This window comes from Micropterus salmoides, unplaced genomic scaffold (genome assembly GCF_014851395.1).
Source record: "Micropterus salmoides isolate LMB-PRFRI ecotype aquatic unplaced genomic scaffold, ASM1485139v1 Ms_hic_scaffold_9, whole genome shotgun sequence".
In the NCBI taxonomy this organism is placed as follows: domain Eukaryota; kingdom Metazoa; phylum Chordata; class Actinopteri; order Centrarchiformes; family Centrarchidae; genus Micropterus; species Micropterus salmoides.
Window position 1 is genome coordinate 19,502,479 of NW_024044681.1, and position 12,326 is coordinate 19,514,804.

A 12,326-nucleotide genomic window follows, 5' to 3' on the forward strand; every position below is an offset into this window, starting at 1 on the left:
TCCTGTCTGGGGATACCGCATGCCCAGGCAGCTCTCGATGGGGGCTGCTTGCTGCCATTGCGAGGCCCTGCCCCTGAGGGTACTGAGGTCCCGTGCGGCTCTCTTTTCCAAAGACGGCCGGATGCACTCTCCCCGTGGCTCGGTCACAGGGCTCCCAGCGCGACATCTCCGAGGGCATCGGGACTGCCGAGGCTTTTTCCCGTTCCTCGTCTGCTGGCTCCGACTCCCCTCTTCCCCGCTTCAGGAGCCCGCTTTTGGCTTCTCCTGCTTGAGGTGTGAGCCCGGAGAGGCTGCGGCTGTCCGGTTCTGAGGAGCTGGATGTGCTCAGCATTATGGAGGAGGAAGACTTCCGGGAGCCGGATCAACGTCATCAGTCAGCGCCCAGCTATGACGAGCTCTTGGAGGTGGTGACACGAGCAGTGGGCAAGCTCCAGCTCGATTGGCCGCAGGCTGTGGCAGACACACAGGCTGCCAGTAAGCTGGATGAGCGCTTCCTGCGGCTACTACTCCCCCGCTCCGGGTTTACAGCGACGTCGCGGGGGTTAAGGGTTTCGGCTATGGGACGATGCCCCGGGTTAAGGATGCTTTGGCCAGCTATCTCTCGCCCCGGTCTTGCGTCGTCCCTTAAAGAGCCGACGCTGCCTACCAAGCCATGTCGCGTGACATCTGCTCTGGTGGGCAAGGCGTACATGGCGGCGGGCCGGGCTGGTGCGAGCCTGCACACGATGGCGGTTTTGCAGGCATACCAGGCCGACTTGCTGAAGGACATGGACTCCGGAGGGGGCCCCTCTGAGGAGGACATCGCTGAGCTCCGCAGAGCTACGGATTTGTCACTCCAAGTCACCAAGGAGACGGCCCGCGTCATTGGCCGCTCCATGTCGGCGCTGGTGGCCACGGAGCGGCACCTGTGGCTCAATCTGTTGGGCATCCAGGAGAGGGAGAAGACCTTCCTGCTCGACGCACCAGTTGCGACCTCTGGCCTATTTGGCGAGGCGGTGGACGCCGTCGTCAGCAGGTTTCAGCATGCCAGGATGCAAGGGGAGGCGTTCCAGCAGTATCTCCCGCGCTGGTCTGGGTCCAGGATGGTGACGGCTGCAGAGAGACGGTCCCAGCCGTTGTCCAGCTCCTACCGCCAGAGCCAGAGGCAGAGTGTCGATTCTCGTCGTCCCCCTCAGCGCACCCGGGACTCGAGGCGGCGCTCTCTCCCACAGCCCCCCGAGACAACAGATCTGAGGACCGTTCTTCAGTCTCGCCGGGGTCGGGGGAAGAGGTCCTGAGCCACCCCCCCCCTCACTGAGGGAGGGCGATCGAGGTCCCCTCCCCAGCCGAGGGGCTTGTTCCCTTGGCGGATTTCGCAGGAGCGTGGCGGAGCCTTGCGAACATTTCCCCGTGGGTCCTGCGCACCGTAGTGGATGGCTACAGGCTGCAGTTCCGGGTCCGCCCCCCCAGATTCAATGGGGTGGTCTGGACTGCGGTGCACTCGGAGCAGGGCCAGGTGTTGGGACAAGAAGTTCGCTCTCTGCTGGAGAAAGGGGCCATAGAACTTATTTCCCCGCCAGTCAGGGAGTCCGGGTTCTACAGCCGGTACTTCATAGTTCCCAAAAAGGACGGAGGATTGCGTCCGATATTAGATCTGCGGTCCCTGAACCAATCTCTGAGGAGATTCAGGTTCAAGATGCTCACCATCCCCGCCATCGTCAGCCACATCCAATCCGAGGATTGGTTTGTCACGATAGATCTGCGAAACGCATATTTCCATATCTCCATCCGTCCCTCTCACAGGAAGTTCCTGAGGTTCGAAGAAGAGCGTGCTGACGCCCGCCCAACGGACTACGTTCCTAGGAGTGGTGTGGGACTCAACGACGATGCGGGCCCACCTGTCGCCTGCACGCGTCGGGGCCATTTTGTCCTCAGTGACCAGAGTGAAGCTAGGCCGCACCATCACTGTGAAACACTTTCAGAGGGTGTTGGGTCTCATGGCGGCAGCGTCCAGCGTAATCCCGTCTGGCCTGCTGCACATGAAAGCCCTGCAGTGGTGGTTAAAATCCAAGGGATTCTCCCCGTTCCGTCTGATACGGGTTACGAGCAGGTGCCTTCCTTCCCTGACAGTATGGAGGAAACCTTGGTTCCTGTCCCAGGGTCCCGTGTTGGGAGCGTCATGTCGCCGGACAATTATTTCGACAGATGCCTCACTCGCGGGGTGGGGCGCGGTCATGGACGGCCGCTTTGCGAGAGGCTCCTGGCAGGAGCATCATTTCTCTTGGCACATAAATTACCTGGAAATGTTGGCGGTTTTCAGAGCTTTGAGGTGTTTTCTGCCCACTCTCCGCGGTCGCCACGCCCTGTCAGGACCGACAACACGGCAGTGGTGGCCTATTTGAATCACCAGTGGGGTCTGCGCTCGCTCCATTATGCAAGCTGGCACATCAGATCCTCCTGTGGTCCCAGCAGAGACTGCTGTCTCTCAGAGCGACGTATATCCCGGGGACCCAGAATCAGGGACCGGACCTGCTGTCGAGACAGGGGCTGAGGCCCGGGGAATGGAGACTCCACCCTGAGGTGGTGGAGTTATTGTGCGAAAGGTTCGGCCCTATAGACGTGGACCTGTTTGCGTCTCAAGAGCCTACGCACTGTCCACTGTGGTTCTCCCTCTCGCCCCCAGCCCCGCTAGGGCTGGATGCCATGGTGCAGATGTGGCCGAAGCGGCAGCTGTATGCTTTTCCCCCAGTCGCTCTGCTCCCGGGGGTTCTGGAGCGGGTCCGTCAGGACAGTGTCAGCCTACTGCTATTAACCCTGTTTTGGCTGGCCCGAGTGTGGTTCTCGGACATAACTTCATCTGCTCTGCCCGGTTAGAGCGCTGAGCATTCATGAGCTCTCCTCTTAGTCGTGCCTACGGGTTACTGCACGCTGGGGGGGCAGGTGGAGGCTTCGGCGTGGCATAGTGGGTCTCGTTCCCATAGTGTCGTCACCGACGCAGTTTGAGTTCCCTCGAAGGGGAATGTCTCGGGTCACGTATGTAACCTTTGTACCCCGAGAAGGGGAACGAGACACTGCGTCGGTCCGCCACACCTCACCCCGCCTGGAGTGCCTTGCTTCATAGCAAAGAGCTAATGTGTCCGGTGTGCCAGAGTGCTTATATACGCCTCAGTTACGCCGTCACACGCTACCATTCTAGCAACGCCAATAGGATTGGAGTAGTTTCATTCATGATTTCAGCCCTGCCACGCCCAGAGGCGTTCCCATAGTGTCGTCACTGACGCAGTGTTACATACGTAACCCGAGACGTTCCTGACATTGTTGTGTTTGTGTTGTGTGCGTGTTTGTGTGTGTGTGTGTGTGTGTGTTTGTTGACATTACCAGCTGTTAATCATGTTGTTTATCATGATGAGTCTGATAAGCAGCTTTTGCAGTGTGGCTTACATTGTTTTTTTTGGTTTGAAATGGGCTAAATGCTCACACACATGTTTGGTCCTCACAAATATAGAAGTACATAGACTTCCTTGCCCCTGACCCGTACCATAAACAGTACAACTACATGGGTGGCCCAAAATGTACCCTACATAACCTTATCATAAATCTAATTCTTACCTTGAAGAGAGACAATGTTACTAAGAGGAAACACATTATTCCTTTTTTTACAAACAAAAAGCTGAATTTATCAGCAATAATGTTAAAAAAACTGGCTCATGTTAGAAAAACTAGATATGTATTGCTGTTTAACTGACATTACAGAGTCAGACTTTTTGACTAATCTCCCTATTGTGCTGCTGTTAGACCATGCTTAGGTATTTTATAAAATTAGAAATTACCAAATTTACAAAGTCTCGCCTTAGAACAAGTCTTAATCCTCACACAGGTTTAAAGAAGTAAGGAATTTTTGGAGATGAAAATTCCTCGTCACAAAGACAAGACACACACACACACACACACACACACACACACACACACACACACACACACACACACACCCACATATAAAGACTAATGTGTCCAGATTTTAATCTGTATCACCATTTGAGTGGACAAAATGTCACTGTAAATCCAGGCAGGCAAATCAGCTTAAAGCCATTTAGACACAGCAGAATTGACTGAAAATATAATTAAAACTCCTGAACTGGTGCTGCAATTTGCACACTCGAAGCAAAGAACACACAAGCTCCAGGCTTCACTTTGAGTATTGAAGGCTCTTTGATTAGATTGTGAGTTACACAGGGTGTGGCTGTGTTCAAATCACTGTGACTGACAGCCCGGTCAGCTGGCCTTGATCCAGCAGCTCCTTGGCAACAGTGGTCTTGTGTTGACTTATTGGCTTAGGTTGATCTAAATGGGGTAAGGGAGGGCTGCATCCCTCTTTTTAGTGCAAATTGTGCAAGCCATTAAATCCATCCCCTTTGCATTGATTTGACAGCAGAGACAATTGCAGGGAATATAACCATGAGCAAGTTCATCTGTAAAAAATTATGATTAAAATCACTCCCTGCTGATCAGTGTACTGGGACCAGATCTGTCAGTGATGTGAACAGTAGCTCAGCCGTGGAGGAGGGTGTCACTGACGTCAAGCATCTCAGATGTAAAAGCACACAGACTACGGCAGGGCAAAGTGGGTTAACACTGGGAAAAGCATGACGGTCACGTCCTAAACAACAAAATAGGTTGATTGTCAAGTGTCCCAAAATGGCATATATGACTGTTCATTACCCAAAACAACATAGATGACCATTGGAAAGTACCAGTCCAGCTATCTACTAGAGGTACGTGAACTCATGTGACGTTAAACACATGGTTAATGTTGTGAAAACATAGCAGTTTGTTTAGGTTAAGACAACAGAATTACCTGGTTAGGTTCAGACAACATAACTACGTGGTTAGGTTTAGGAAAAGATCATGGTTTGGGTTAAAACTTAGGTAGGTAGGTAGGAGGTAACTCACAACTTTAAGTAACTCAATGTTTCCATGGTTTCACACGGAACTGAAACTCCAGACTCCTTGAATATTAAAGTTTTGAATTTGTGTGAGCCATTCATCCACCCCAACTGCTGCCTCAGGTAGATTTTGTCGCTCTTAATATGCTGCATTACCTGAGTTTCTCCTGTGCTCCCATCACACAACAACTAGATGTCACATTCTAACAAAAACTTAAAAATGGGTTGTAATAACCTGCTGCACAATCGATATATACTGCCATGTTTCTGGTGTGGATGGACTGTCTGAGAATCTTGTCCAGACATTGTATCGTTACATGCAAGTGTATTATTATCAGCATTTCTATAATTGGATTGTCTTTATTGTGAACAGACTGTAAAAAACACATGTAAAAACAGGCACAAAAACACTTGCAATATTAGTGACTTAATTTTCTACAAACAGTAAGTGAAATCATGGCTTAAATCATAGCCTACAATTAAGTATGGAAAGTTTTGTGACTCACAATTAATTACATGAGGATTTAAATATCTTTTCGATCATTGTGTATGATGTGTCCCATTGCTGCAAGCAACATTTGACGTCAGTATTTGTTGTGTTTTGTTTTTAGTGTGTTTACATGTCTGTTGAGGTATGCTTTCTTTCTATCTTTTGCGTAACTCTTGTGGAGTATCTTCTTGGAGGTTTGCTTATGTACTTGTCAGTGAGTCAGTAGGATTGACCTCTGTCTGATACAGATTTTTAACGCAGTGTTACCTTTGGTCATCCATGATAAAGACAGTGATGAAGGCTCTGCATTCAGGCCTATGGATCAAGTCAATACCCTCACTTTTTCATGTCACCCTGTCATCAATCAATGCAGAAATCTCCTCTGTCCTTGCCAGTATAATCATACAGCTGTTTTGCCGCCAGTGCATGACTCATGAGGTCAATGTCTCTGTCATTCCTGTCTCCTCAATAACACTGAGTGGTGACCTGACTACAGCTGACCTGAGAGCAGTTCACAGTGCAGAAATTAGTATGACTGGCAAGTTACAAGGCAAAATATGACATATACCTAAGGATGTGTCAGGTTTTTCAAAATTAGCTCCACAAGCTGTTTAATTAAACACCTCTCCCATGCTTGACACTCCTTTTCTCATTATCTGACTTGGTGTGATTTAATTAACCCTAACAAACCTGTTAAATAAGGGAAGATCAAAAAAAGCTGATAGTTAACCACTGGTATTTAACTACAACTGAATATGAATTGTATGTTAAGTATATTATTCTTTTTACAAGTATGTTGCCAATGAGGGCCCTGTCTCTCTGCATGAATTCTACTTTTCCGGAAGCATTTTGTCAATGTGGGTTCTGCTGATGGGAACAGGAACAGTCATATGTGGCACTTTTTGTTCTAATAGAGCAGCTGGTCCCAGAACAGTAATCCTCCAGGGGAGACTCTGGCAGTGGGCCGGCTGTGCTGTTGGCTCATTTAGTAGCCGGAGTCAAAACGCCACTACAACTTGACGTCACAGACCTGTTATACAAGATTCAGAAGCACTTGTCATAGGAGTTAGACTTCACTTCTTTTGTATAGACCAGAGGTGAATTTGTTTTCAGTTTTACATTTAATATCATATATATATTTAGTTATATTGTACAATTGTGTTTGTTACTCTTTTGCATTATAAAAATAATATAATGTCACAGGTTTGTAGGAAAGAGCAGGTAGAAGGACCCAGATACTGAGCAGGTGAAGTTCAAAAAGGGGTTATTTGACCAACAGAAGGCGAGCACACTTACTTCAGAGTGGCTGAGTCCAAAATCCAAAATAAAGCAATCCACAAGAAAAATACAAAATCACCAAAACACAGGGAAACAGGAAGGCGCAACAGAGCTAAGCAGGCTATACACTACAAAACACTACAATGACCAGACAGAGACTGAACAGAAACAGCAGGCGGGAGAAACACAGGTGAGAGGAATCAGGACTAACGAGACAGGCAGGCAGAGGGACAGAGGGGGAAATCAAAGAGACAGGCAGGCAGATTACTAGGGGAATAGACAGAACACATGTTACAAAATACCAAACAAGAATCTAACTTCAGACAATAACAGAAACCCATGTAAACAGACAAACACCGACCAATTATAACGCAGGGATCGTAACAGACAAAACCTAAACGAGAACACATAACTAGAACACAGAGCAGACTAAACTAAAATAATGCAGACAAAGAACTTGAAGTAAATAATAAGACATGAACTAAGGCACAGGACTAGGAACAAAGACATGGAACCAAAACACAGACTAAATAACAGATACTGAACTGACCAAACAATAAACTCAGAGAACTAAACTCAACAGAACAGATGACAGGACTATAATGCAGATACAAAACCAACCTTAGAATCAAAAACCAAAACCCAGAAACAGAGAAACAAGAATCAAAATACAGCACACAAGGAACTCAGGACAGGATCGTGACATTTAAAAAAAAATAGGGCAAATGTGAACTTCAGAAGACTACGTGTGAACCAGCTAAGCTCTAATTGGTTGAAGTCTACAGACCTCCTTGCTTGCTTGTTTGGTACACTAGTAGATGTGATGGTTAAACATTGCTTACATATTAAAACTTTTAGAAACACTACATTAACCCAAGAGACGCCATCAATTTGTTTCTTACAGTCAAACATTAATTTTATTTGCAGGTATTCAACAGGAGCTATCCAGTTTGTTAAGCTGGATGTTAAGGAACTCTTCGAAATCAACATCTCTTTTGCTAGAGACTTGAAATCTAGTCAAGACAGTTCAGCCACACACTCCAGAGAGTAAACATCAGGTCACACAGAACCTGTGGAACATTTTCTGACCTTCTGCTTGCAGAAATACTAGACTTATTTACAGTATCTTAAACGTCCATTTCTAAAATGTTAGCATAAACTAGTTCTCTTATAATGAATTCTTGACAGTCGGAGGTAGAAACAAACAAAGTGGGGCTTCTTCCAGCAAGCCAGTGCTGTTTTGCCATGTTGCTGCTTGATGTAGGTTAAGAGAAGAAACTAAATTCCTCTCTGACCCAACTTCTTCACATTGAGTGCTAACACACTGACGTTTTTAGGACTGTGTTGTCAAATGGACTTGAACCGAACGGTGATGCAACCAGAAGTGCGAAGTGGGGAAAGAATATCCTGTCACTTAACATTTTACTGTCAATATGTTGATCTCAGAAACAGAGTTGTAGGAAATGCTTGTCGTTCCTGCAGGATACTTGCAGGTTTGAGTTGCCATTGTCAATTTAGACAGTCACTGTATATCTTAAGTGAATGATGGTGACTCAGTCAATAAAGAAAGAGATTTGTAGGACAACGACAGTATAATTCCCTTTATAGCTTAAAAAAATGCATTGCACCCAATAATAAGCATGACTTCAAGTAATCTGAAGCACACTAGAAAATCCTCATTTTGCAGGCAGACTTTCACAGGGTAAAATGTAAGTGTAAGTGTATCCCACTGCTGTCTCAGTAAAAAAGCCATTTTCCAGCACAAATTGATTAAATAATCAATAAATTGACTAATTTGCATAGTGTTAGACCGCTGAGTTTGCAGGTGGCTCTACATTTATTGGATTAAAGACAACCCTGTAAATATGATGACCTTCTTTAAGTCAGTAAGAGCTCAAATGTGCATATTGTACCCCACCAAGACAATCTATGTTTATTTTTACTAAGGGACCTTCAGTGTGTCTGTAATTGTATGAGTTACAACATTAATAAGACAAACGTATGCTGCCATTTGTAATTGCAGGTGACTGAAAGTGTGAAACCTGCAAGCCTTTATTACTGACTTTATTAGTATTTGTAACTGGAAAATTTAAGCTATTGGCGAGACATAGCCATTTCGACTAATAATCTATTAATAAAGAGGCATTAGTGTCATTTTCCAACAAGCCATCATAGAACTGTTAATAAAGTCATCAATAAATAGTGGTCATTCGTTTCCCTTTGTAATGAGCCACCAGAAAGTAATGCCACTTAAAACAATAAATGTTATAACAACAATAGCCTACATTAAGTCTGCAGTTGTAAATGTTAATATGTTGTTTAAAAGGATGTTGGAGAAAGTTAGCTAAAAAGACAAAACAAGTGTCATGCCGGAGGAGGATTTCCCAAAGACTTGCAATAAAAATATTACTAAATTAGGTTCTAAAGCCCTTCTTCGAAAGTGGTATCTTTAATTCTTCACAAAATTCGTATAGGGTGTCTGATTGGAAAGACTTTAGAGTTTATTGTCTTGCGTGTACACATATTTGAGTCATCTTTCTTTGTCTCTCAGTGTGCAGTTTTTTGCGCGCGCACGTTTGGAAGCGCTCGTGCTGGTATTTGGTGACACATAGAAGCCAGCGGGCTCTCATATAGAGTCAATAGAGTCGGGCTGTGGAGGGAGAGAGAGAGGGCAGAGAGGGACAGAAGGAGGGACGGCGAGAAAGAGTGCGAGAGTTGGACTGCTGCTGCGCGTGTGGACAAACATCTGACGATGATGAAAAAGTAAAACCGCAATCCTGCATCTCTCACCTGAAGTTTGATTCAACAACCAGAAGAAGCGGCAGAGCTCCATGAGCGGAAAAACGAAAGGCAAAGAGGATAAGGAGCATGCCGCCAAAGGTGAGTGATGATGACCCGAGTCAGATACAATGATGTAATTACGCGTTTTATTTTTCTTTATTGTGAGCACAAAAGAGGAAATATCTGGCAAAGCTTTTGTTATGAGATCAGCATGCTGGCTACTTATTCCCTTATTGTCCACACAATCCAGAATGCAGGGCTCATAAACTGGACTTCTTAAAACACCGTTGGATGTATGTTAGAAACATACATACTTCAGGAAATGGAATTTATAGATTATGTTGATGTGCATGTTTTTTTTCTCTGCACGGGTCTTGCAAAATCAACAATAGGGGACCCATTAACCTTGCGTGGTGTTAATTACATTGCGTGGTGTTAATTACATTGTGCTCAAGATGAAAAATACAATCTAGCCTACGGTGTGTCGATCTTCTCCTAATAGGGGCTATTATTTCCCCCACAGGAGGGTTTCTTTCTCTTAGATCTCATTTCAGCGGCGCACACATACACATTCATTTTCTCCCCTCAGGACAGCAATAAAATTGACGCGATGCACCGCAATGGAAACTGGGAAACTATCATTGCCATGGAGACAAAAAAGGGTGTTGCCCGCAAGCTGGTGGTGCACCATAATCTATGCATGAGACCTGTTTGACCTACTCATTCAGGAAAAAAAGAAGAGAGATGCAGAGTGCAGGGATTATTATGAAGTGAGATGAAAATGAAAATAAAATAAGCTCCAAACACATGTAATAAGCGTTTAGAGTGGAAGGTTAAAGACCTCCCAACCTGGGTTTAGCCAGCTAAGCACAATTGCTGCACAGCTGCATCATATATGCATCATTTGTTCTCATTACATCAACAATATATAGACTATACTGCATCCCCCTATAAAAACATTGTTATTGATGTTTTTTTAATTGGCTGTATTTCCAGTGATCTCAAAGATTTTAGTTTATTCAGCGATGAATTGAAATAACATATTAGCCTCTGACAGTTAGGCTAGTATAATGCTAGCTGCAGTCCATAGAGAAGCTCAGTAAAGAGGCTGTGCGCTAATCTTTAATGGAGGTTTTCACACGTTTTTCATATATATTTTGGTGTTGAAATGACTACCACTACTAAATGACACAGAAGTTTCCCTCAAGGACTATTCTCTCTCTGAAATCTTTTGAGGTGAGTTGTTGCAGTTAACCCGCCTGGAAACGAGGGAGAGGAGTTGTGTAGGCTACATAGAGGAGCAGCTAACAAGACTTTTCCAAACAAACTCCTCTCTCCAACTCTAACTCACGTTTCCACCGATGTCTTCCTGCAACAACTTGCCTGTCACAAGATTTAAGAAGGGAATTGTCCCTGAGCGAGACCTCAGTTTCCTGTTAAAAACAAGGGGTGTCACTTGTAGGTATCCTTTCCATAATGTTGTCAGACTCCCTGTGTAACAGTCTGAGTCTGTCGGTGGTTAAAGAAGCACTTTTGTGGACGTAATTTTGAGGGGCGTAATTGCCCCGAAGGAATACATTGTAGCCACTGCAGCCAGTTAACAGTTGTCAGCTGAAGCCATCTACGGCACGGATTCCAAATCTTTTTGTACTTAGTCATTTTGACATCAAAATATCTGAAAATAGGGCCCAGGTTTAAGAAATTACACACCAGCAATCACAAAACAGCAATAATTAAAAGAGTACCTACCATAACTCTTCAACAAGGGCATTTGAAGAGTGGATAAATAATTTGTCTTGTCACAGAGCTGACAAAAGGCTTGATGTAAAAATGTAACTTCCACTGCTATGTTATTGTGCCTGTAGGAGTTACTATATCAAGATGCAGTAATGTTCAACTGAAAGTAACTGCTGGTGGCAGAATAGTAATAAACATTATTGATGGTAACCTTTACTCATAAAGCACCTTTAAAGGATACAAAGCAAACATGTCAATATTATAAAGAAAAAAAACAGGTAATTATAAGATGATAAATCCTCTAACAGCACAGAACAATAATAACCACTAGGCCTATACATTGTAGACTGTTCAACAGTCCTGTAATAAATACTGCCTTTATAATACTTAACACTGGTCTGTCGTGTTTACAGTGTGTCCACCTTATAAATAATATGAGCCAAATATTAGACCTTTCAGCATAATGCAGCCTATAAAGCCTATGACACCACAAAGTAAAGCCTCAAAAGATAGTAGTCATAGCTAGGCAATTTTAGCAGTGCAAGTGAGTTGCATTACTTTGTACAGGTATCTCTACTGTGTATTTTGCCCATAGTGAGCTTAAACTAAAGGAGCATCACTTTCAAATGGCTGGAATAGATTTTAGTAAGTAAACTTTAAACCACATGTACGTTATCACTTTCCAAAATGAAAATACTTAAACATTAAATGGACTGATTGAAACAGTAACTTAAAACAACACAAATTAACACAGAGACAAAAGACACCAACCGATGTTTGGTCTTACAGTCACAGAAATATGTCACATTTGTCGTACCATTTGACTGAAATATCTTCAGTAATGACTCACTTTCTCTCGGTTAGACAGACATGCAGGGTTATATGCAACCTTTTACAGTTCTGTTTAAAATAATAATAATGGCGTTAAGGATTAAGTTTAGTTAGAACAAGAACTCATTAACATCATGTTCCTAAAGAGATTAGGCTTAGAAATGTGGTGTGTGGGTGTGAGTGTGAGTGTGTGTGTGTCGACTCACAAATAAGCAGCAGAAGATTTACCATAGAGACTGTATTGTTAATTAACCCCCATTGTGACAGCCATATGGGAGCAGAGATCA

At 44.6% G+C, this 12,326-nt stretch overlaps 1 protein-coding gene across 2 annotated transcripts in view; it reads left to right on the forward strand.

Annotated features, from left to right (window-relative positions):
* The window catches only part of fgf13b (fibroblast growth factor 13b), a 32,784-nt gene that overhangs the window by 816 nt on the left and 19,642 nt on the right, over nucleotides 1–12,326 (forward strand). The window contains exon 1 of one of the 2 annotated variants that reach the window (XM_038709514.1): nucleotides 9,223–9,570. The exons of the other annotated variant lie outside the window; for it this stretch is intronic. Coding sequence (XP_038565442.1) covers nucleotides 9,522–9,570 — 49 coding nt within the window. The 5' untranslated portion in view covers nucleotides 9,223–9,521. Of the gene's footprint in view, nucleotides 1–9,222; nucleotides 9,571–12,326 lie in introns of those variants that run through there. 2 annotated transcript variants of the gene reach the window in all.